The sequence below is a fragment of the Eleutherodactylus coqui genome, chromosome 13 (genome assembly GCF_035609145.1).
Source record: "Eleutherodactylus coqui strain aEleCoq1 chromosome 13, aEleCoq1.hap1, whole genome shotgun sequence".
Classification (NCBI taxonomy): Eukaryota; Metazoa; Chordata; class Amphibia; order Anura; family Eleutherodactylidae; genus Eleutherodactylus; species Eleutherodactylus coqui.
In genome coordinates, this window is record NC_089849.1 from 680,496 (window position 1) to 706,902 (window position 26,407).

Here is a 26,407-nt window from a genome sequence, read left to right on the forward strand (position 1 = left end):
CCTTAGTGACGGAGCTTTTTTGCTTTTTTCCATTTTTGTTTTTTCCTCCTCCCTTTTAATAAAATCGTAGCTCCTTTATTTCTCCATCGCCGTCGCTGTATGAGGGCTTGTTTTTTGCAGGACGAGTTGTAGTTTACAATAGTGCTATTTATTGTACCATATAATGTACTGAAAACTTTTAAAAAATTCTTAGCGGAGAGAAATGGAAAAAAAAACCGACATTCCACCATATTTCGGTGCGTCCTGTTTCTACGACGCACAAACTGCAACAAAAAGGTCCTGATATTTTTATTCTATGGGTCAGTACGATTGCTACGATACCAAACTTATATAGTATTGTTTTTTGCTGTAGTACTAGTATTTTTTTTTTTTAAGATATTTCATTTTTTTCAATTATTTTCTGCGGTCATTTTGTGCGCGCAATAGCTTTTATTTTTCCATCGACGTAGTTGAGCAAGGGCTCATTTTTTGCGGGACGTCCTGTAGTTTCCGATAGTATCAATTTGGAATACATACAACTTTTTGATCGCTTTTTATTGCATTTTTTCTGGGAGACAGGGTAACTAAAAAAGTGTATTTCTGGCATTCTTTATTTATTTTTTTTTTCAGACGACGTTCACCGTGCAGGAAAAATAATGCACTACTTTGATAGATCGGACTTTTACGGACGTGGCGATACCAAATACATATTTTTATTTTAGGATTTAGATTTTTTAGTCATTTATATGGCAAAAGGGGGGTGATTTAAACTTTTATAACTTTTTTTTTTTTACAATTTAAAAAACTTTATTGATCTTTCTTCTTACTTTACTTTGAAGTCCCCCTGGGGGACTTTAACATGCGATGCTTTGATCGCTCCTGCAGTATCGCTTTGATCGCTCCTGCTATAGCATTACGTCATACTGCTTTTTTACAGGCAGTCTATCAAGCCACCCTGTATGGATGGCTTGATAGGCAGTCTGCTAAGGCAGCCCTGGGGCTATTCATTAGGCCCCCGGCTGCCATGACACCTGCACGGATCCCCCGATCTCACCGCGGGGGGGGCCGTGCGGGACCCCCAAACAGCGTTCGGGGCATTTAAAGGGTTAATAGCCGCGTTCGGCCGAACGCAGCTATTGCCCGCGGGTGTCAGCTGTAACAAACAGCTGATGCCCGCACTGTATGGATGGAGATAGCGGCGCTACCTCCCTCCAACAGCAGGACGTAGTTTTACGATAGCGCCGTCACTAAGGGGTTAATATAGCTCAGGACCGCTCTCCTGACATGCAGGCAGTTTGGGGTTTTTTCTCCCTCGTCTTTAGGTTTATCGAAGAACGAGGGGATCACTACATTCTGAGCTCTATGGAAGGGTGACACCACCCTCAGCATAAAGGCTGAGTCTGTTTTGAACACTGTGTCGGTGATTTTAAGGAACGGGTGGCGGGTGGATAGGGCCTGTAGTTCACTAACCCGTCTTGCTGAGGTAATGGCTACCAGGAAGACTGTTTTAATCGTGAGCATTTTTATTGACAGCGCCTCGATCAGTTCGAAGGGTTCTGCTGACATCGCCTTCAGGACCCAATTTAGATTCCAGTCCGGAAATATATTTGTGGGCCTAGGCCGTAACCTAACTGCTGCTGTCAGGAATCTACTAATCCACCTGCTCTCTGATAACTTGGTGTCAAATAGAGCACTAAGGGCTGCGACCTGAACTCTTAGGGTGCTTGGGGAGAGGCACAAGTCCAGGCCCTCCTGCAAGAACTCCAGGATTAAGGGGATGCCCGGAAAGGAGCCCGGGGAATCTCTTCCCTGTCTCCATGAGATAAACTTCTTCCAGACCTTTTGATAGAGAAGGTTGGTTGTTCTCTTCCTACTTGACTTTAGGGTCCCAACTACTTTCTCAGAGAACCCTCTTCCTCTCAGTGTGGATCCCTCAAGATCCAGGCTGTTAGGTGCAGTTTGTCTATATTCGGGTAGCTCCGAGGCCCCTGTGTCAGTAGATCCGCCTGGGCAGGGAAGACGACTGGGTCCTGGATGCTCAGAGTTTTTAGAAGACCGAACCAGCTTCTCTTTGGCCAGAAGGGGGCCACCAGAATCAGTGTGCATATCTGTGATCTGAAGTATTGCAACACTCTTGGAATCAACGGTATTGGAGGAAAGGCATACACAAGCTTTTTTCCCTTCTAATCCTGGCTCAGGGCATCTACCGCTGTTGGCTGGTCCCCTGGTCTGAGGGAGAAGAAGTTCTTCACCTTGGTGTTCTCCCTGGTTGCAAATAGATCTAGTTGTGGGGGTCCCCACCTGTCCGTCAGGATTCTGAATGCCTCCTGAGATACAGACCACTCTCCTGGGTCTATACGTCTTCTGCTGAGGAAATCTGCCCTCTGGTTCAGCACTCCTTTTAAATGTGTTGTCAAAATTGAGAGGATTCGGCCCTCTGCCCAGCGGAAGATTTTCTGCGAGATGCCCTGTAGGGCTGGTGACCTTGTGCCCCCCTGGCGCCGAATGTGGGCAACCGCCGTGGTGTTGTCTGACAGGATCTTTATGTGCTGATTTCTTACCGAGTCTCCCAGCTGTTGGAGGGCCTTCCAAACCGCCTGGAGTTCTCTGTAATTTGAGGATTGACCTTTTACCTCCTGTGGCCAGGGACCTTGTAGAAGTTGGTCTCCCACATGCGCTCCCCACCACCCCCAGGCACTTGCGTCTGTTGTGACATGTGTGGCTGGGTTCTGTATCCAGTGGACTCCCCTTCGCAGGTTCACTGGGGATGTCCACCTACGCAGAGATATTGTCACCGAGTTCTGGATGCGCATCTTTGTTCTTAAGGAGGACTGTCTTCTGTCCCAGCAAAATGAAACAAAAAACAGGCAGCAGATTTTTGGTGCAAAAAGCAGACTTTATGCCTCCATAGGAATGCTTAGATGGTTACCCATTAAATGTTTTATGGGGCGATACAGTAACCATCTAAGCATTCCTATGGAGGCATAAAGTCTGCTTTTTGCACCAAAAACCTGCTGCCTGTTTTGTTTCATTTTGCTGTACCTCTATGGGACTTGGATTCAATCCCTGCACAGGCTTGCAGTATACGCTTTTGGGGAATTCCCCTTTCGCTCCCTTATGGGTTGTGGTGAGTGCTGCTGTTTCTTGAATTTCCGGTATTTGATGAAGGCGTTCAGGGGCTCCAAGTTTATTATCATGCGTGACTTTCCTTATCAGGAAGAGTCTGGAGTAGTGGCCCCGGGTCTCTTCGTTCTGAGGTACAAAGGATACTGCGTTTGATATAGTAGGTCCTGAACGCTCTGTTGGAGTAGGCGAGGAGGGAGCGCGTGAAGAAGAGCAGCGAAAGAGACGGCGCACGAGGAGGGAGCGTGTGAAGAAGAGCAAAAGAGACGGCGCACGAGGAGGGAGCGTGTGAAGAAGAGCAAAAGAGACGGCGCACGAGGAGGGAGCGTGTGAAGAAGAGCAAAAGAGACGGCGCACGAGGAGGGAGCGTGTGAAGAAGAGCAAAAGAGACGGCGCACGAGGAGGGAGCGCGTGAAGCAGAGCAAAAGAGACGGCGCACAAGGAGGGAGCGCGTGAAGCAGAGCAAAAGAGACGGCGCACGAGGAGGGAGCGCGTGAAGAAGAGCAGCGAAAGAGACGGCGCACGAGGAGGGAGCGTGTGAAGAAGAGCAAAAGAGACGGCGCACGAGGAGGGAGCGTGTGAAGAAGAGCAAAAGAGACGGCGCACGAGGAGGGAGCGTGTGAAGAAGAGCAAAAGAGACGGCGCACGAGGAGGGAGCGTGTGAAGAAGAGCAAAAGAGACGGCGCACGAGGAGGGAGCGTGTGAAGAAGAGCAAAAGAGACGGCGCACGAGGAGGGAGCGTGTGAAGAAGAGCAAAAGAGACGGCGCACGAGGAGGGAGCGTGTGAAGAAGAGCAAAAGAGACGGCGCACGAGGAGGGAGCGTGTGAAGAAGAGCAAAAGAGACGGCGCACGAGGAGGGAGCGTGTGAAGAAGAGCAAAAGAGACGGCGCACGAGGAGGGAGCGCGTGAAGCAGAGCAAAAGAGACGGCGCACGAGGAGGGAGCGCGTGAAGCAGAGCAGCGAAAGAGACGGCGCACGAGGAGGGAGCGCGTGAAGCAGAGCAAAAGAGACGGCGCACGAGGAGGGAGCGCGTGAAGCAGAGCGAAAGACGGCGCACGAGGAGGGAGCGCGTGAAGCAGAGCGAAAGACGGCGCACGAGGAGGGAGCGCGTGAAGCAGAGCAAAAGAGACGGCGCACGAGGAGGGAGCGCGTGAAGAAGAGCAAAAGAGATGGCGCACGAGGAGGGAGTGTGTGAAGAAGAGCAAAAGAGACGGCGCACGAGGAGGGAGCGTGTGAAGAAGAGCAAAAGAGACGGCGCACGAGGAGGGAGCGCGTGAAGCAGAGCAAAAGAGACGGCGCACGAGGAGGGAGCGCGTGAAGCAGAGCAGCGAAAGAGACGGCGCACGAGGAGGGAGCGCGTGAAGCAGAGCAAAAGAGACGGCGCACGAGGAGGGAGCGCGTGAAGCAGAGCGAAAGACGGCGCACGAGGAGGGAGCGCGTGAAGCAGAGCGAAAGACGGCGCACGAGGAGGGAGCGCGTGAAGCAGAGCGAAAGACGGCGCACGAGGAGGGAGCGCGTGAAGCAGAGCGAAAGACGGCGCACGAGGAGGGAGCGCGTGAAGCAGAGCGAAAGACGGCGCACGAGGAGGGAGCGCGTGAAGCAGAGCAAAAGAGACGGCGCACGAGGAGGGAGCGCGTGAAGAAGAGCAAAAGAGATGGCGCACGAGGAGGGAGTGTGTGAAGAAGAGCAAAAGAGACGGCGCACGAGGAGGGAGCGTGTGAAGAAGAGCAAAAGAGACGGCGCACGAGGAGGGAGCGCGTGAAGCAGAGCGAAAGAGACGGCGCATGAGGTGGGGTGTATCAAGAAGAGCGAAAGAGACGGCACATGGGGGGGTATATGAAATAGAGCTAAAGAGACGGCGCTTGAGGGGAAGCAAGTCAAAGCCTGGAGGAAGGTCTGCCACCCATTCACATCAGATACGTGGCCTCCGCCCAATCCTTCTGCTGTGCTGCCAACGAGACAAGACACAAGGGGGAAAACAAACAAAAAGAACGAAGCATGTATGAGGCGGCGCGGGAGGTAGGAAGGAAGTGTATGAAGAGGAGCGAAAGAGGAGGAGTGTATGAAGAGGAGCTAAGGAAACCGCGCATGAGGGGGAGTGTATGAAGAAGACGAAAGAGGAGAAGTGTATGAAGAGGAGCTAAGGAAACCGCGCATGAGGGGGAGTGTATGAAGAGGAGCTAAGGAAACCGCGCAAGAGGGGGAGTGTATGAAGAAGACGAAAAAGGAGGAGTGTATGAAGAGGAGCTAAGGAAACCGCGCATGAGGGGGAGTGTATGAAGAAGACGAAAGAGGAGGAGTGTATGAAGAAGACGAAAGAGGAGGAGTGTATGAAGAAGACGAAAGAGGAGAAGTGTATGAAGAAGACGAAAGAGGAGGAGTGTATGAAGAAGACGAAAGAGGAGGAGTGTATGAAGAAGACGAAAGAGGAGGAGTGTATGAAGAAGACGAAAGAGGAGGAGTGTATGAAGAAGACGAAAGAGGAGGAGTGTATGAAGAAGACGAAAGAGGAGGAGTGTATGAAGAGGAGCTAAGGAAACCGCGCCTGAGGGGGAGTGTATGACTGCATGAGGAGTGGAGGCCGTGGAGCAGACAATGGTCAGGCTGTGGTGTGAATAGACCCATCTTGGGCCCTGCAGATCAGCCATCACCTACTTGGTCAGGACAATGGAGACGGCGTCATTCAGGATACTCTCTCCGAACACCAGCATGTTCAGCACAGGATCCACGTTCAGAGCGTTAAAAATGGCGATTGTTGCAACAGGATCCACGGCGGAGATCAATGAACCAAAAGCAAAGCTGTTGGGGGAAAGGGAGGGTAGCAGTTAGTGTCCCCTTAGGTGACCGCTCATACTGTAGGACGAGACCCCTTTACGAGGAGTTACACTATGGTGTATACAGTAAGAAGACCACCTATAGCATGAGGAGTGACCCGGAACCCACGCCCCCTCCCCACGTGGTATATAGTGATAGTCTACTAATCTAATACCCCGCTATAAGGGGCCGGTCAGTGGAAGGACTCGCCTAGTGTATGGTGGGGTGGAGATGTTACATTCCAGCACCAAGGGCCCAGGTTGGTAGATGGCGTCAGGCCACTGTCCATCAGGAGCAACAACTAGAAAGGTTACCACGTCACCGCCACGAGCTTGTCCGTGATGCACACAATTATCGATAACGTCCTGCATCCCATTAACTCCTTAAGGCCTCATGTCCGCAGCGGATTGTTTAACTCTTCTCCCGCCTGCAGATCCGCACCCCATAGGGATGCATTGGTAGATAAATACCCGCGGATGGTCAATAAAGGTGAATTTAAAAAAATGGAGCATGTAAAAAAAAAAAAAAACACGCGACATGCTCCATTTTCGTGCAGGTCTCCCACGGGGACGGCTCCCGCGGGCTTCTATTGAAGCCTATGGAAGCCGTCCGGATCCGCGGGAGACCTAAAGTAAGAATAACTCACCCGCAGCGGGCCGGGCACCTCTTCTCTTCCTCACGGACGGATCTTTCTTGCTTCGGCTCGGCGGATGTGCCCAGCGCATGCCAAGTTCATCCGCCGGCCGAAGAAAGAAAATCCGGCCGTGAGGAAGAGAAGAAGTGCCCGGCCCGCTGCGGGTGAGTTAATTCTTATTTTAATGCCTCATGTCCGCGGGGCAGGAGGGACCCATGAAGAATCCGTAGCGGGCCCGATTTTCCCCGAGGACATAAGACCTAAGAGCTGCATCACCTGTATGAGGAAACAATTACCTGTCCGTCATCGTCAGCTTGTAAATGACGTCTGCCTGCAGAAGAGAGGGACGCAAAACGTTAAAAGGGAAAGTCTGCTGGTCTGCCACACTAACCGCACACAAGGAGGGCGCCGCCACAAAAGGTCACCAGCGCGCCGCCACTAGTACCGCTATAGAAGGCTAAGAATAAAAGCCCCCCCATGCTTCCAGTTCAGTCTATTACCCCCAATGTTGATCCAGAGGAAGGCAAAAAACAATAAAAAAAAAACAAACACTAAGATAGAAGCCAATTTTCCAGATACAAGGTAAAAAAATTCCTTCAATCTGGTATCAGGATAATCCCCGGATCACCGACCCTCCTGCGTAACCAGCGATATAACATAATATTGTAACACTCAAGACAGACGCCCAGAACCTCTTATATCACCATCACCGCGTCCTCAGGAGAGAGGTCCACAGGATCACTGCTCTTACAGTAAAGAACCCCTTCTATGTTGTAGAAACCTTCTAACCTCTAGACAGACGTAGAGAGCGCCCCCCCTGTTACAGTCCTGGGTATAATAGATGATGGGAGAGATCTCTGTACTGACCCCTGATATATCTATACATAGTTATTAGAGCGCCCCCTTGTTACAGTCCTGGGTATAATAGATGATGGGAGAGATCTCTGTACTGACCCCTGATATATCTATACATAGTTATTAGAGCGCCCCCTTGTTACAGTCCTGGGTATAATATAGGATGGGAGAGATCTCTGTACTGACCCCTGATATATTATACATAGTTATTACAGCGCCCCCTTGTTACAGTCCTGGATATAATAGATGATGGGAGAGATCTCTGTACTGACCCCTGATATATTATACATAGTTATTAGAGCGCCCCCTTGTTACAGTCCTGGGTATAATAGATGATGGAGAGATCTCTGTACTGACCCCTGATATATTATACATAGTTATTAGAGCGCCCCCTTGTTACAGCTCTGGGTATAATAGATGATGGGAGAGATCTCTGTACTGACCCCTGATGTATTATACATAGTTATTAGAGCGCCCCCTTGTTACAGCTCTGGGTATAATAGATGATTGAGAGATCTCTGTACTGACCCCTGATATATTATACATAGTTATTAGAGCGCCCCTTTGTTACAGTCCTGGGTATAATAGATGGTGGGAGAGATCTCTGTACTGACCCCTGATATATTATACATTGTTATTAGAGCGCCCCTTGTTACCATCCTGGGTATAATAGATGATGGAAGAGATCTCTCTACTGACCCCTGATATATCTATACATAGTTATTAGAGCGCCCCTTTGTTACAGTCCTGGGTATAATAGATGGTGGGAGAGATCTCTGTACTGACCCCTGATATATTATACATTGTTATTAGAGCGCCCCTTGTTACCATCCTGGGTATAATAGATGATGGAAGAGATCTCTCTACTGACCCCTGATATATCTATACATAGTTATTAGAGCGCCCCCTTGCTACAGTCCAGGGTATAACAGATGATGGGAGGGATCTCTGTACTGACCCCTGATATATCTATACATAGTTATTAGAGCGCCCCCTTGTTACAGTCCTGGGTATAATAGATGATGGGAGAGATCTCTGTACGGACCCCTGATATATTATACATAGTTATTAGAGCGCCACCTTGTTACAGTCCTGGGTATAATAGATGATGGGAGAGATCTCTGTACGGACCCCTGATATATTATACATAGTTATTAGAGCGCCCCCTTGTTACAGTCCTCGATATAATAGATGACGGGAGAGATCTCTGTACCCCTGATTAATCTATACATAGTTATTAGAGCGCCCCCTTGTTACAGTCCAGGGTATAATAGCTGATGGGAGAGATCTCTGTACTGACCCCTGATATATTATACATAGTTATTAGAGCGCCCCCTTGTTACAGTCCTGGGTATAATAGATGATGGGTGAGATCTCTCTACTGACCCCTGATATATTATGCATAGTTATTAGAGCGCCCCCTTGTTACAGTCCTGGGTATAATAGCTGATGGGAGAGATCCCTGTACTGACCCCTGATATATTATACATAGTTATTAGAGCGCCCCCTTGTTACAGTCCTGGGTATAATAGATGATGGGAGAGATCTCTTCTGACCCCTGATATATCTATACATAGTTATTAGAGCGCCCCCTTGTTACAGTCCTGGGTATAATAGATGATAGGAGAGATCTCTGTACTGACCTCTGATATATATATATACATAGTTATTAGAGCGCCCCCTTGTTACAGTCCTGTGTATAATAGATGATAGGAGAGATCTCTGTACTGACCTGATATATTCTACATAGTTATTAGAGCGCCCCCTTGTTACAGTCCTGGGTATAATAGATGATGGGAGAGATCTCTGTACTGACCCCTGATATATCTATACATAGTTATTAGAGCGCCCCCTTGTTACAGTCCTGGGTATAATAGATGATGGGTGAGATCTCTGTACTGACCCCTGATATATCTATACATAGTTATTAGAGCGCCCCCTTGTTACAGTCCTGGGTATAATAGATGATGGGAGAGATCTCTGTACTGACCCCTGATATATCTATACATAGTTATTAGAGCGCCTCCTTGTTACAGTCCTGGGTATAATAGATGATGGGAGAGATCTCTGTACTGACCCCTGATATATCTATACATAGTTATTAGAGCGCCCCCTTGTTACAGTCCTGGGTATAATAGATGATGGGAGAGATCTCTGTACTGACCCCTGATATATCTATACATAGTTATTAGAGCGCCCCCTTGTTACAGTCCTGGGTATAATAGATGATGGGAGAGATCTCTGTACTGACCCCTGATATATCTATACATAGTTATTAGAGCGCCTCCTTGTTACAGTCCTGGGTATAATAGATGATGGGAGAGATCTCTGTACTGACCTCTGATTATATCTATACATAGTTATTAGAGCGCCCCCTTGTTACAGTCCTGGGTATAATAGATGATGGGAGAGATCTCTGTACTGACCTGATATAGTCTACATAGTTATTAGAGCGCCCCCTTGTTACAGTCCTTGGTATAATAGATGATGGGAGAGATCTCTGTACTGACCTGATATATTCTACATAGTTATTAGAGCGCCCCTCAGCAATCTTTTTTCTAAACTAAATACTCAGTTTTGATAACCTCTCTAGGTATTGTAGGCCGCCCATTTCATTTATTACTTTAGTTGCCCCCTTTGTACCCGCTCAAGCTTTGATATGCCCTTCTTTGAGTACCGGTGCCAAGAACTATCCACAATATTGCATGTGTGGTCTGACCCTCCAGTACTGCCCCCTGTGGTACCCGACTAGTTACGGTGACCCCTCTAATACTGTCCCCTGTTGTGCCCCACTAGTATCAGTGACCCAGAGTATGTCCCATTTATAACCCCCTCTGTTTTCTATCACTGACCAGTTACCCCCTTACACACATTCTCCCCAGACCAAGCATCTCATGTTATATACCAACCCTTTATGCGACAGTATCAAACCCTTTGGGAGAGTCCAGATACACAAGATCCCGTGACTCCCCGGTCCTTCTAGAACCTACCTCCCCGTAGAAGCTGATCAGGGTGGTGTGACTGGAGCAATCTCTCATAAACCCGCTGATACGGAGTTATACTGATATTGTCCTTGAGGTTCTCCAGGATGGCATCTCTTAGAAACCCTTCAAACATTTCACCCACAATAGAAGTCAGACTTACCGGCCTGTAGTCTCCAGGGTCACTTTATGACTACTTTTTGAATATCAGCACCACATTGGCTATGCAGTAATCCAGTGGAACAGACCCCAGCACTATAGAGTTCTTAAATATAAGAAACAAGTTTATTTCTTGTTTATTACTTAAAGGGGTTGTCTCGCGAAATCAAGTGGGGTTATACACTTCTGTATGGCCATATTAATGCACTTTGTAATATACATCGTGCATTAAATATGAGCCATACAGAAGTTATTCACTTACCTGCTCCGTTGCTGGCGTCCCCGTCGCCATGGTTCCGTCTAATTTTGGTGTCTTCTTGCTTTTTTAGACGTGCTTGCGCAGATCCGTCTTCTCCCTTTGGCTCCGCTCGGCAGCATCGGTGTTTTGGCTCCGCCCCCTTGTACGCGTCATCGCGTAGCTCCGCCCCGTCACGTGCCGATTCCAGCCAATCAGGAGGCTGGAACCGGCACACGTCATGGGGCGAAGCTACGCGATGACGCGTACAAGGGGGCGGAGCCAGAACGCCGCTCGTGCCAGACCGAGACGAAGGCAGAAGACCCTTCTGCGCAAGCGCGTCTAAAAAAGCAAGAAGACACCGAAATTAGACGGAACCATGGCGACGGGGACGCTAGCAACGGAGCAGGTAAGTGAATAACTTCTGTATGGCTCATAATTAATGCACGATGTATATTACAAAGTGCATTAATATGGCCATACAGAAGTGTATAACCCCACTTGATTTCGCGAGACAACCCCTTTAATTTCCTTAGAACCTGGGGGTGTACGCCATCAGGACCCGTTGATTTGTCTATTGTAATCTTTATAAGGCGGCTCTGCACTTCTTCCTGACTTAAACTGGTGACATTTAGTGGAGTTTACTTTATCACTTTTCATCTCATCTGACATTTCATTTTCCTCTGTGAATACACTGGAGAAAAAGCTCTTTAATAGATTTGTTTTCTCCTCATCACGCTTTACAATTTCTCCTACATTATTTATTAAAGGGCCAGCACTTTCAGTATTCATGTTCTTACTATTTATATAGATGAAGAACAGTTTAGTGTTAGTTTTACTCTTTTTGGCTTACGCCCGTCTCCATTTTTCCTGCGTTCACATGATTTTTACATAATTTTACTTTTTCCTGATAGGTTTTTAGTGCTTTTTCACTTGTTTAAACGCTTAAACATGCTAGAGACCCCCCCACCCCCCAGGTCTTCAGGGACAAGCCAGCAGGTACTCAAAAAAGGGGATGCTCCCTCGAGTAAATCGCCTTGCCGAGTATGCTCACTCATCTCTAATTATTACTCAATTGAGTCAATTAGTTTTCTACACCAGTGACAACGGGGCCGAAATGTATCCAGTTGTGCCCTGAAACCCAACGGGTGTCCCTCCATTACAGGCCGAGCCGTGAGTCCTGTAAGTATTAGGGCCACAATGGGCATGTGTCTGAACACGGGACAAACAGGGGGATTTACTTTGGGGTACAAATCCTCTTTTTCATGTGCATTATAGAACAAAACCCCTCTTTAAATTAAGATATTTGCAAAAATATGAAATTTTATTTTTTCTTTTCTAAATTGCATTAATTCCTGAAAACAAACTGTGGGATCAAAATCCTCCGAACCCCTCAGTGAATATATGGAGGGGTGTACATGTTAAAATGGGGTGCTTTGTGGGGGGCTCTAGCATTCTGACCCCCCATGGGCCTTTGCAATCTTGGCTTGGTGCAGGAAAACAAAATGTTAATAATGCTAAATTTGTACGTCTCCTACATGGGGAAAAACCCCCTAAAGTTTCTCCAGTGTGCGTCCAGGATAGCGTAGATGCAAATATACATCTCTTACCAACACCTCAGATTTGACATAATGCAAGGGAAACTGAAGTGCCCCCCCCCCCCCCCAATTTTGGCACTTTTTATAAATATTTACAAATTCTATCGGCTATTTTTACCACCTAAGGCTGCCTGCACACGGGTGGAAATCCCGCGGCGGTATTTCCCGCAGGATTTCCGCCACTGAAAGCCTGCATAGCAGTGCATTACAATACGCACTCCTATGCAGACGGCCGCGCGAAATCTCACGCGGCAAACAAGCCGCGGCATGTCTTATTTCTGTGCGGGGCTCGCAGAGCCTCGCACAGATACGTTACCCGGCCGCCGGCTCCAGTCTGCGCCGGCTGTCCGGCAGATGAAAGAGCCGGGGTCGCCAGGCACGGGTGAGTACGCGCTCGTCCCTGCAGGCTCTCGGGTCGGGTCCCGTGGCGAGAATTCTCCCCGCCGGATCCGAGCCGCTCGTCTGCAGGCGGCCTAAATGAAGTACAAGATGTGTCAGAACCACTGGGATATACGGAGTTATTCTATGTTAAAGGGACACAAGATTTGGCCTGGTGACTAAGGGGTTAATACAGACGCTTACCTGTCCCAGGAAGAAGATGCCGCCGCCCACGATGAAAGCAGATATCGCAGTCCCAAACACCGCGAACAGAGTGATGGAGCCAATATTCTGAAAGAAGTTCCCCTGAGACACAGAGAAGGGGCACAGGCTGCATCAGTCAGAGCTATGGCCCCTGGGGGCCGAGAAGAGATCTGCTGTGTCAGGCGGGGGTGGGGAATCATCTGCAGCATCAGTTAGGTCATGGGAAAGACAATCTATGACATTCCACATCACATGTGGGGGGAAATCTATGATGTCACATGAAAGGAGACAGTCTATGACATCACATGTGGCGAGGAGACAGGCCATGACATCACGAGACAATTCATAACATTGTGTGTGACGACAATCACATCACATGTGGGGGTGGGAGGAAGACAATCCATGACATCAGATGTGGCGAGGGGGAGGGGGGAGGAGACAATCCATGACATCAGATGTGGCGAGGGGGAGGGGGGAGGAGACAATCCATGACATCAGATGTGGCGAGGGGGAGGGGGGAGGAGACAATCCATGACATCAGAGGTCATGGTCTGCAGTGATAAAGTGGACAGGAACAAAGAGTGTGTGGTGTCAAGGAGGAGGGTACTCAGCGGTCTCTAGATCCCTGGGGGTCCGGGAGGCACCTGTGCACAACATTCACCTTGTGTAACGAGTAACCCGACTCAAAGATGATGGGCGGCAGCAACAGCAGAAAAAACATGTTGGGCCGAAACATCTCCTCCTCCTGCGGGAAACAAAACCGTGTCAAACCTGCAGCAGACAGATGGCAGCCCGCCCGCCAACCCCACGGACGGACCTGACACCATCAGCGTCACCGGACGCCTGGTCCGCCCCACCAGGAAGTCTAAATCCCAGAGAGCCCCTTAAATATACAAGCTGTAGGACCACAGATGGCAGCCGATGTGCAGAAATATCTACGAGGGGCGCTGAGAAGAGGGCCGCTCAGAAGAGGGCCGCTGAGAAGAGGGCCGCTCAGAAGAGGGCCGCTCAGAAGAGGGCCGCTCAGAAGAGGGCCGCTCAGAAGGCTTCGGCTTTACCCAGAAAGAAACGAGATGGGAAGATGAAACGTTGTTACATGGCTCCCACATCCCCCACTGATGCCAACACACTTCTTACATCCGGATTCCAAGTTTGGTTGTGCCTCAGACCAGTCACCCGTAGCAGCCATGGCATCAGAAATGGGGGGACATTTGGACCCCTTGGGGTGTTTCTTCTGGAAACAGATGCTAGTCGGAAGGAGCTAGATCTGGTGAATGAGGTGGGTGGTCAACCAGCGGGAAGCCTAGCTCCACCAGTTTTGCCGCGGTCCCTTGTGCAGTGTGAGCGGAGGCGTTGTCTTGCAGGAACAAGATCCCTTTGGACAGCTTGCTGCACCTTTTGGCCTTCAGAGCTGCCTTCAATTGGTCCAAAAGTTCAATGTAATCCCTTGCATTGATGGGGGAACCATTGTGAAGGTCGTCCACTAGCAGCATGCCCTCCTAATCCCAGAACACAGACGCCATCACCTTAGTGGCTGACAACCACTGGGCCTCCACTCTGACTGCTCCCCCTAGTGGTGGCTGTATATATCTGTATGTAGCGACCTCCTCTAGTGGTGGCTGTATATATCTGTATGTAGCGAGCTCCCCCTAGTGGTGGCTGTATATATCTGTATGTAGCGAGCTCCCCCTAGTGGTGGCTGTATATATCTGTATGTAGCGAGCTCCCCCTAGTGGTGGCTGTATATATCTGTATGTAGCGAGCTCCCCCTAGTGGTGGCTGTATATATCTGTATGTAGCGAGCTCCCCCTAGTGGTGGCTGTATATATCTGTATGTAGCGAGCTCCCCCTAGTGGTGGCTGTATATAGCGAGCTCCCCCTAGTGGTGGCTGTATATAGCGAGCTCCCCCTAGTGGTGGCTGTATATATCTGTATGTAGCGAGCTCCCCCTAGTGGTGGCTGTATATATCTGTATGTAGCGAGCTCCCCCTAGTGGTGGCTGTATATATCTGTATGTAGCGAGCTCCCCCTAGTGGTGGCTGTATATATCTGTATGTAGCGAGCTCCCCCTAGTGGTGGCTGTATATATCTGTATGTAGCGAGCTCCCCCTAGTGGTGGCTGTATATATCTGTATGTAGTGAGCTCCCCCTAGTGGTGGCTGTATATATCTGTATGTAGTGAGCTCCCCCTAGTGGTGGCTGTATATATCTATATGTAGTGAGCTCCCCCTAGTGGTGGCTGTATATATCTATATGTAGTGAGCTCCCCCTAGTGGTGGCTGTATATATCTATATGTAGTGAGCTCCCCCTAGTGGTGGCTGTATATATCTATATGTAGTGAGCTCCCCCTAGTGGTGGCTGTATATATCTGTATGCAGTGAGCTCCCCCTAGTAATGGCTGTATATATCTGTATGTAGTGAGCTCCCCTAGTGGTGGCTGTATATATCTGTATGCAGTGAGCTCCCCCTAGTGGTGGCTGTATATATCTGTATGTAGCGACCTCCTCTAGTGGTGGCTGTATATATCTGTATGTAGCGAGCTCCCCCTAGTGGTGGCTGTATATATCTGTATGTAGTGAGCTCCCCCTAGTGGTGGCTGTATATATATGTAGTGAGCTCCCCCTAGTGGTGGCTGTATATATCTATATGTAGTGAGCTCCCCCTAGTGGTGGCTGTATATATCTGTATGTAGTGAGCTCCCCCTAGTGGTGGCTGTATATATCTGTATGTAGTGAGCTCCCCCTAGTGGTGGCTGTATATATCTGTATGTAGTGAGCTCCCCCTAGTGGTGGCTGTATATATCTATATGTAGTGAGCTCCCCCTAGTGGTGGCTGTATATATCTATATGTAGTGAGCTCCCCCTAGTGGTGGCTGTATATATCTATATGTAGTGAGCTCCCCCTAGTGGTGGTTGTATATATCTGAACACAGACGGCATCACCTTAGTGGCTGACAACCACTGTGCCTCCACTCTGACTGCTCCCCCTAGTGGTGGTTGTATATATCTGTATGTAGTATGCTCCCCCTAGTGGTGGCTGTATATATCTGTATGTAGTGAGCTCCCCCTAGTGGTGGCTGTATATATCTGTACACAGACGCCATCACCTTAGTGGCTGAGGACCACTGGGCCTCCACTCTCTGACTGCTCCTTGGTATCAGGGTCATACACATATCCAGGTCTCATCCATGGTGACCGGTCCATCCAGGAAGGTCTTATCAGTCCGTAAACGCTGACAAATGGACCGGGGAGTTGTCACTCGATGCTCTTCTGATCTGTTGTCAGACATTTGGGGACCCACTCTGCAGATACCTTCTTCATGGATGATGACACAAACCCGTTCCCCATAAACCCCCATGATGGCGGCTATTCCTGCAGCCGGCCGATCCTCTGGTATGAGGTTGTGCGCAGCACCGGCGATCTCCGGGACGAGGTTGTGCGCAGCACCGGCGATCTCCGGGACAACAACCACCTCTCTGGGTCATCCAGGATGTTCCCCATCATTGGGGCTGAAGTGGCCCCCAGTCCATAACTGTAGGATATGAAGGGCATTGATCCCCCGATGTCTGCCACATATCAGCAGGAATATCCGCCGCCGACTTTATCCCTCCTCTCCTCTGATTGGCTGTGAATATCGCCTTAGGCTCCGCCATGTTGTTTTCCTGCGTGCCGAGATCACTGTGGCCATAAGCTACAAACATATATTAGACACATAAGGCCTTCATGTGATGGAACATCCGTTACCATGGAAACAAAGAAAGACAGACGTATCAGCAGCCCCTCGTGCATACACTCTGCTTCCTGAAACACATCATGACTCCAGTCACATCCAAAGCTGCATTGTAGCTTACAGAGCTCTGACTAGAGCGACCCACATCATGACTGCAGACAATCGTACCGCTCCGATTCACACCCAGATCTGCCAGCTAGGAGGCTAGGCGGGACTGACTGCAGCTCTGGATGTAACTGGAGTAGAAGGCTTTAGGGATCTCGCTTGTACCTTCCAGTTTGCCAGTTTCTGAGACTCGATGATTTTGATGACAGCGCCCATCAGGATTCCTGCAGACAAAGAAGGAGATATCAGAAGGCCATGCTGCGGAATATACTGAGGACTGGTACCAGCCCACAGGCGGCGAGGATAAACTATATACCACACATCGATGCATAGTCAGTAATACCCCCAGGGGGAGGAGAAAGGGGCACATCATACCCGCCTCGCCCGAGTTACAGGGGTTGGGCAAGCGAAGCCTGACACTGTCACACGGGAGCGAGCAGAGCGGGGCAGGAGGCTAGTGTCCTCTCACTGCCCCTCCCAAGAGACACAGCAGCATCACTACTGAACGGCCGCTGTTTAACCCCTTCATCATGCGCCCCCCCTTTATCTCTCCATCGCCGTCGCAGTCTGGGGCTTGTTGCGGGACGCGTTGTAGTTTACAATGTACTATTTAATGTACAGAAAAACTTTTAAAAAATTCTAGATGGAGTAAAATGAAAATAAAACGACATTTCGCCATCTTTCGGTTGTTTCTGCGGCGCAGTGACCCGATGCCTTTACTCTGCGGGTCGGGGCGATTACCGCAACGCCAAACTTGGAGGTTTCTTTTTTTATTGTACTATTTTTTTTCCCAAAGACATTTAATTTTTTTTTAATTGTCTTCTTGCACCGCCTTCGGCACGCAATAACTTTGTTTTTCCGTCGACGTGGTTGTGCGAGGGCTCATTTTTTGCGGATGTCCTGTACTTTCCATTAGTACCCATTCGGAATACATACGGCTTTTTGATCCCTTTTTATTGCATTCTTTCTGGGAGACAGGCTGACAAAGTGCATTTCTAGAGTTTTTTTTCGGTTGGTGTTCACCGTACGGGGTAAGTAATGCGCTACTTTGATAGATCGGACTGTTACGGACGCGGCGACACCAAATATGTTCTTATTTTAGGATTTTGATTTTTTTCATTATAGATATGGCAAAAAGGTGCGTGTGCGTGTGTGCGTGCGTGGGGGGGGGGGGGTTAAACTTTTTTTTCCCCCCACAATTAATAAAGTAACAAAACTTTATTGCTCTTATTTTCACTTTTCTTTTCAGCCCCCTCGGAGGACTACAACATGCGATGCTTTGACTGCTCCTGCAGTAGGGCGTAAGGCTATAGCATTACGTCATACTGCGATTTGACAGGCAGCCTATCAAGCCGCCCCACGGGGATGGCTTGATAGGCAGTCTCCTAAGGCAGCCCTGGGGGCATACATTTATTTTCGGCCCCACTTCAGCACTATTCACCAATCAGGTTGCTGGATTTGCTGAATAGATATGCGCCCTGGGGCCTTTCAGAAGGCCCCGGCTGCCATGACACCTGCACGGCTCCCCCGAACATCGCTCGGGGAGATTTAAATTGACAGCCGCATTTAAAGGGATAATAGCTGCGATCGGCCGAACAGCCGACTGCAGCTATTGCCCACGAGTGTCAGCTGTAATAAACAGCTGATGACCGGGCTGTATGAAGAGAGGTCGCCCCGGACTTTTAGGGCCCCTGGTGACCGTTCATCTAATCACCACAACTCTCATCATTTACAGATCTGCCCGAGATGGAGCCGCATGCCGGGTGGATTGTTACTCCTTTGAACAAGTGTGCGTTCTACATGTAAGACACATGTGGCGGATACATGCTGTGTACATACTAGACACAGCCGGCCAGGACTCTAGGGGCAGGTAGGTGTATGCACTGTATGGGAGTACCTGCACAACATGACATGTACATAGTTTCCGCACTTACCCAGTGAGACCACCGCAACGCTCTCGGGCAGGAAGTGCAGTCTGTAGCGGATAAGCAGATGGACCAATACGATGCAGATTGCTGGGCAAGAAGAGCGGGAGATTAATGGAGGTTCCACAGCGCCGCGTCGGACACCACATTCAGCCACTAGGGGGCTGTTCTCAGCCTTAACATGCTGCAGTCTCAAACCTCAGTCTGCCATGCGATGAGTCCACGAACCAGGACCGACCTAGACAGTGGAGGCTGCACCGCCCATAATCCAAGACAACCATCACCCCCGTATACAAAGCATCAGGACACCAAGATGGAGGCCAGAACAAAGGCATTCACTTGTGGACACTGCCCACGCCAAACACGTCCACTGCCCAACCTGTACCCCTATACATCACTGACCTAATATCCTGATACCGCCCACATGTTCTCTATACACAACCCGTCCCCCCCCCTACACCTCTGACCTAACATCCCAATACCCCCCACATGTAATCTATATACAACCTGTCCCCCCCCATACACCTCTGACCTAACATCCTAATACCCCCCACATGTAATCTATATACAACCTGTCCCCCCCACCATACACCTCTGACCTAACATCCTAATTACCCCCCACATGTAACCTATATACAACCTGTCCCCCCATACACCTCTGACCAAACATTCCAATACCCCCCCATGTAATCTATATACAACCTGTCCCCCCCATACACCTCTGACCTAACATCCTAATTACCCCCCACATGTAACCTATATACAACCTGTCCCCCCCACCATACACCTCTGACCTAACATCCCAATACCCCCACATGTAATATATATACAACCTGTCCCCTCCATATACCTCTGACCTAACATCCTAATACCCCCCCATGTAATCTATATACAACCTGTCCCCCCCCATACACCTCTGACCTAACATCCTAATACCCCCCACATGTAATCTATATACAACCTGTCCCCCCCACCATACACCTCTGACCTAACATCCTAATTACCCCCCACATGTAACCTATATACAACCTGTCCCCCCATACACCTCTGACCAAACATTCCAATACCCCCCCATGTAATCTATATACAACCTGTCCCCCCCATACACCTCTGACCTAACATCCTAATTACCCCCCACATGTAACCTATATACAACCTGTCCCCCCCACCATACACCTCTGACCTAACATCCCAATACCCCCACATGTAATATATATACAACCTGTCCCCTCCATATACCTCTGACCTAACATCCTAATACCCCCCCATGTAATCTATATACAACCTGTCCCCCCCCATACACCTCTGACCTAACATCCTAATTACCCCCCACATGTAACCTATATACAACCTATCCCCCCCATACACCTCTGACCTAACATCCTAATACCCCCCCATGTAATCTATATACAACCTGTCCCCCCCCCATACACCTCTGACCTAACATCCTAATTACCCCCCCCATGTAATCTATATACAACCTATCCCCCCCATACACCTCTGACCTAACATCCTAATACCCCCCACATGTAATCTATATACAACCTGTCCCCTCCATACACCTCTGACCTAACATCCTAATTAACCCCCCATGTAATCTATATACAACCTGTCCCCCCATACACCTCTGACTGAACATCCTAATACCCCCCACATGTAATCTATATACAACCTGCCCCCCCACCTCTGTCCTAATATCCTAATACCCCCCACATGTAATCTATATCCAACCTGTCCCCCCCCATACACCTCTGACCTAACATCCTAATACCCCCCACATGTAATCTATATTCAACCTGTCCCGCCCCACCTCTGACCCAACATCCTAATACCCCCCACATGTAATCTAAATACAACCTGCCCCCCCCATACACACCTGACCTAACATCCCAATACCCCCCACATGTACATATACCTCTGACCTAACATCCCAATACCCCCCCCACATGTAATCTATATCCAACCTGTCCCCCCCATACACCTCTGACCTAACATCCTAATACCCCCCACATGTAATCTATATACAACGTGTGCCCCCATACACCTCTGACCCAACAATCTAATACCCCCCACATGTAATCTAGATCCGACCTGTCCCCCCATACACCTCTGATCTAACATCCTAATACCCCCCACATGTACTCTATATACAACCAGTCCCCCCCATACACCTCTGCCCTAACATCCTAATACCCCCCACATGTAATCTATATCCAACCTGTCCCCTCCATACACCTCTGACCTAACATCCTAATACCCCCCCACATGTAATCTATATACAACCTGTCCCCCCCCATACACCTCTGACCTAACATCCCAATACCCCCCACATGTAACCTATATTCAACCTGTTCCCCCCCATACACCTCTGACGCAACATCCTAATACCCCCCACATGTACATATACCTCTGACCTAACATCCCAATACCTCCCACATGTAATCTATATACAACCTGCCCCCCCACCTCTGACCTAACATCCTAATTACCCCCCATGTAATATATATACACAACCTATCCCCCCCATACACCTCTGACCTAACATCCTAATACCCCCCACATGTAATCTATATACAACCTGTCCCCCCATACATCTCTGACTGAACATCCCAATACCCCCCACATGTAATCTATATACAACCTATCCCCCCCATACACCTCTGACCTAACATCCTAATACCCCCCACATGTAATCTATATCCAACCTGTCCCCCCCATACACCTCTGACCTAAGATCCTAATACCCTCCACATGTAATCAATATCCAACCTGTCCCCCCAAACCCCTCTGACCTAACATCCTATTACCCCCCACATGTAATCTATGTACAACCTGTCCTCCCCAATCACCTCTGACCTAACATCCTAATACCCCCCAGATGTAATCTAAATACAACCTGTCCCCCCCCATACACCTCTGACCTAACATCCTAATACCCTCCACATGTACATATACCTCTGACCTAACATCCCAATACCCCCCCCACATGTAATCTATATACAACTTGCCCCCCCATACACCTCTGACCTAACATCCTAATACCCCCCACATGTAATCTAGATCCAACCTGTCCCCCCCATACACCTCTAACCTAACATCCTAATACCCCCCACATGTAATCTATATTCAACCTGTCCCCCCCATACACCTCTGACCTAACATCCTAATTACCCCCCCATGTAATCTATATACAACCTGTCCCCCCATACACCTCTGACCTAACATCCCAATACCCCCCCATGTAATCTATATACAACCTGCCCCCCCATACACCTCTGACCTAACATCCTAATTACCCCCCCATGTAATCTATATACAACCTATCCCCCCCATACACCTCTGACCTAACATCCTAATACCCCCCATGTAATCTATATACAACCTGTCCCCCCCATACACCTCTGACCTAACATCCCAATACCCCCACATGTAATCTATATACAACCTGTCCCCCCCCATACACCTCTGACCTAACATCCTAATTACCCCCCCATGTAATCTATATACAACCTATCCCCCCCATACACCTCTGACCTAACATCCTAATACCCCCCACATGTAATCTATATACAACCTGTCCCCTCCATACACCTCTGACCTAACATCCTAATACCCCCCACATGTAATCTATATACAACCTGTCCCCCCATACACCTCTGACTGAACATCCCAATACCCCCCACATGTAATCTATATACAACCTGTCCCCTCCATACACCTCTGACCCAACATCCTAATACCCCCCATATGTAATCTATATACAACCTGTCCCCCCATACACCTCTGACCTAACATCCTAATACCCCCCACATGTAATCTATATACAACGTGTGCCCCCATACACCTCTGACCCAACATCCTAATACCCCCCACATGTAATCTATATCCAACCTGTCCCCCCCATACACCTCTGACCTAACATCCTAATACCCCCCACATGTAATCTATATACAACCTGTCCCCCCATACACCTCTGACCTAATATCCTGATACCCCCACATGTAATCTATATACAACCTGTCCCCCCATACACCTCTGACCTAACATCCTAATACCCCCCACATGTAATCTATATACAACCTGTCCCCCCATACACCTCTGACCTAATATCCTGATACCCCCACATGTAATCTATATACAACCTGTCCCCCCATACACCTCTGACCTAACATCCTAATACCCCCCACATGTAATCTATATCCAACCTGCCCCCCCACACCTCTGACCTAACATCCTAATACCCCCACATGTAATCTATATACAACCTGTCCCCCCATACACCTCTGACCTTACATCCTAATACCCCACACATGTAATGTATACACAACCTGTCCCGCCCCGCCTCTGACCCAACATCCTAATACCCCCCACATGTAATCAATATACAACTTGCCCCACCCATACACACGTGACCTTACATCCTAATACCCCCCACATGTACATATACCTCTGACCTAACATCCCAATACCCACCCACACATGTAATCTATATCCAACCTGCCCCCCCATACACCTCTGACCTAACATCCTAATACTCCCCACATGTAATCTATATCCAACCTGTCGCCCCCCATACACCTCTGACCTAACATCCTAATACCCCCCACAGGTAATCTATATCCAACCTGTCCCCCCCATACACCTCTGACCTAACATCCTAATACCCCCCACATGTAATCTATATCCAACCTGTCCCCCCCATACACCTCTGACCTAACACCCTAACACCCCCCACATGTACATATACCTCTGACCTAACATCCCAATACCCCCCACATGTACATATACCTCTGACCTAACATCCCAATACCCCCCACATGTACATATACCTCTGACCTAACATCCCAATACCCCCCACATGTACTCTATATACAACCAGTCCCCCCCCATACACCTCTGACGTAACATCCTAATACCCCCCACATGTAATCTATATACAACCTGCCCCCCCCCACCTCTGTCCTAACATCCTAATACCCCCCCCCACATGTAATATATACAACCTGTCCCCCCATACACCTCTGACCTAACATCCTAATACCCCCCACATGTAATCTATATTCAACCTGTCCCACCCCACCTCTGACCCAACATCCTAATACACCCCACATATAATCTATATACAACCTGCCCCCCCCATACACACCTGACCTAACATCCTAATACCCCCCACATGTACATATACCTCTGACCTAACATCCCAATACCCCCCACACATGTAATCTATATCCAACCTGTCCCCCCCATACACCTCTGACCGAACATCCCAATACCCCCCACATGTAATCTATATTCAACCTGTCCCGCCCCCAACTCTGTCCTAACATCCCAATACCCCCCACATGTAGTCTATATACAACCTGTCCCCCCATATACCTCTGACCTAACGTCCTAATACCCCCCACATGTAATCTATATCCAACGTGTCCCCCCCATACATCTCTGACCCAATATCCTAATACCCCCCACATGTAATCTATATACAGCCTGTCCCCCCATACACCTCTGACCTAACATCCTAATACCCCCCACATGTAATCTATATACAACCTGTCCACCCATACAGCTCTGACCTAACATCCTAATACCCCCCACATGTAATCTACATACAACCTGTCCCCCCATACACCTCTGACCTAATATCCTAATACCCCCACATGTAATCTATATCCAACCTGTCCCCTCCATACACCTCTGACCTAACATCCCAATACCCCCCACATGTAATCTATATCCAACCTGTCCCCTCCATACACCTCTGACCTAACATTCCAATACCCCCCCACATGTAATCTATATACAACCTGTCCCCCCCACCTCTGTCCTAACATCCCAATACCCCCCCACATGTAATGTATATACAACCTGTCCCCCCCATACACCTCTGACCCAACATCCTAATACCCCCCACATGTAATCTATATACAACCTGTCCCCCCCATACACCTCTGACCCAACATCCTAATACCCCCCACATGTAATCTATATACAACCTGTCCCCCCCATACACCTCTGACCTAACAGCCTAATACCCCCCACATGTAATCTATATACAACCTGTCCCCCCCATACACCTCTGACCTAACATCCTAATACCCTCCACATGTAATCTATATACAACCTGTCCCCCCCATACACCTCTGACCTAACATCCTAATACCCCCCACATGTAATCTATATACAACCTGTCCCCCCATACACCTCTGACCTAACATCCTAATACCCCCCACATGTAATCTATATCCAACCTGTCCCCTCCATACACCTCTGACCTAACATGCCAATACCCCCCACATGTAATCTATATCCAACCTGTCCCCTCCATACACCTCTGACCTAACATTCCAATACCCCCCCACATGTAATCTATATACAACCTGTCCCCCCCACCTCTGTCCTAACATCCCAATACCCCCCCACATGTAATCTATATACAACCTGTCCCCCCCCCCATACACCTCTGACCTAACACAACCTGTCCCCCCATACACCTCTGACCTAACATTCTAATACCCCCCACATGTAATCTATATACAACCTGTCCACCCATACAGCTCTGACCTAACATCCTAATACCCCCCACATGTAATCTACATACAACCTGTCCCCCCATACACCTCTGACCTAATATCCTAATACCCCCACATGTAATCTATATCCAACCTGTCCCCTCCATACACCTCTGACCTAACATCCCAATACCCCCCACATGTAATCTATATCCAACCTGTCCCCTCCATACACCTCTGACCTAACATTCCAATACCCCCCCACATGTAATCTATATACAACCTGTCCCCCCCACCTCTGTCCTAACATCCCAATACCCCCCCACATGTAATGTATATACAACCTGTCCCCCCCATACACCTCTGACCCAACATCCTAATACCCCCCACATGTAATCTATATACAACCTGTCCCCCCCATACACCTCTGACCCAACATCCTAATACCCCCCACATGTAATCTATATACAACCTGTCCCCCCCATACACCTCTGACCTAACAGCCTAATACCCCCCACATGTAATCTATATACAACCTGTCCCCCCCATACACCTCTGACCTAACATCCTAATACCCTCCACATGTAATCTATATACAACGTGTCCCCCCCATACACCTCTGACCTAACATCCTAATACCCCCCACATGTAATCTATATACAACCTGTCCCCCCATACACCTCTGACCTAACATCCTAATACCCCCCACATGTAATCTATATCCAACCTGTCCCCTCCATACACCTCTGACCTAACATGCCAATACCCCCCACATGTAATCTATATCCAACCTGTCCCCTCCATACACCTCTGACCTAACATTCCAATACCCCCCCACATGTAATCTATATACAACCTGTCCCCCCCACCTCTGTCCTAACATCCCAATACCCCCCCACATGTAATCTATATACAACCTGTCCCCCCCCCCCCATACACCTCTGACCTAACACAACCTGTCCCCCCATACACCTCTGACCTAACATTCTAATACCCCCCACATGTAATCTATATACAACCTGTCCACCCATACAGCTCTGACCTAACATCCTAATACCCCCCACATGTAATCTACATACAACCTGTCCCCCCATACACCTCTGACCTAATATCCTAATACCCCCACATGTAATCTATATCCAACCTGTCCCCTCCATACACCTCTGACCTAACATCC

The 26,407-nt window shown here is 48.8% G+C and overlaps 1 protein-coding gene across 3 annotated transcripts in view; it reads right to left on the reverse strand.

Annotated features, from left to right (window-relative positions):
• Nucleotides 1-26,407, reverse strand: part of SLC9A8 (solute carrier family 9 member A8) — a 56,735-nt gene that overhangs the window by 26,331 nt on the left and 3,997 nt on the right. For all 3 annotated transcript variants that reach the window (XM_066586795.1, XM_066586794.1, XM_066586796.1), the window contains exons 3-8: nt 18,731-18,811; nt 16,962-17,020; nt 13,623-13,706; nt 12,962-13,063; nt 6,848-6,882; nt 5,759-5,902 (exon numbers count right to left, since the gene is read on the reverse strand). In XM_066586795.1, coding sequence (XP_066442892.1) covers nt 5,759-5,902; nt 6,848-6,882; nt 12,962-13,063; nt 13,623-13,706; nt 16,962-17,020; nt 18,731-18,811 — 505 coding nt within the window. The remainder of the gene's footprint in view (nt 1-5,758; nt 5,903-6,847; nt 6,883-12,961; nt 13,064-13,622; nt 13,707-16,961; nt 17,021-18,730; nt 18,812-26,407) is intronic.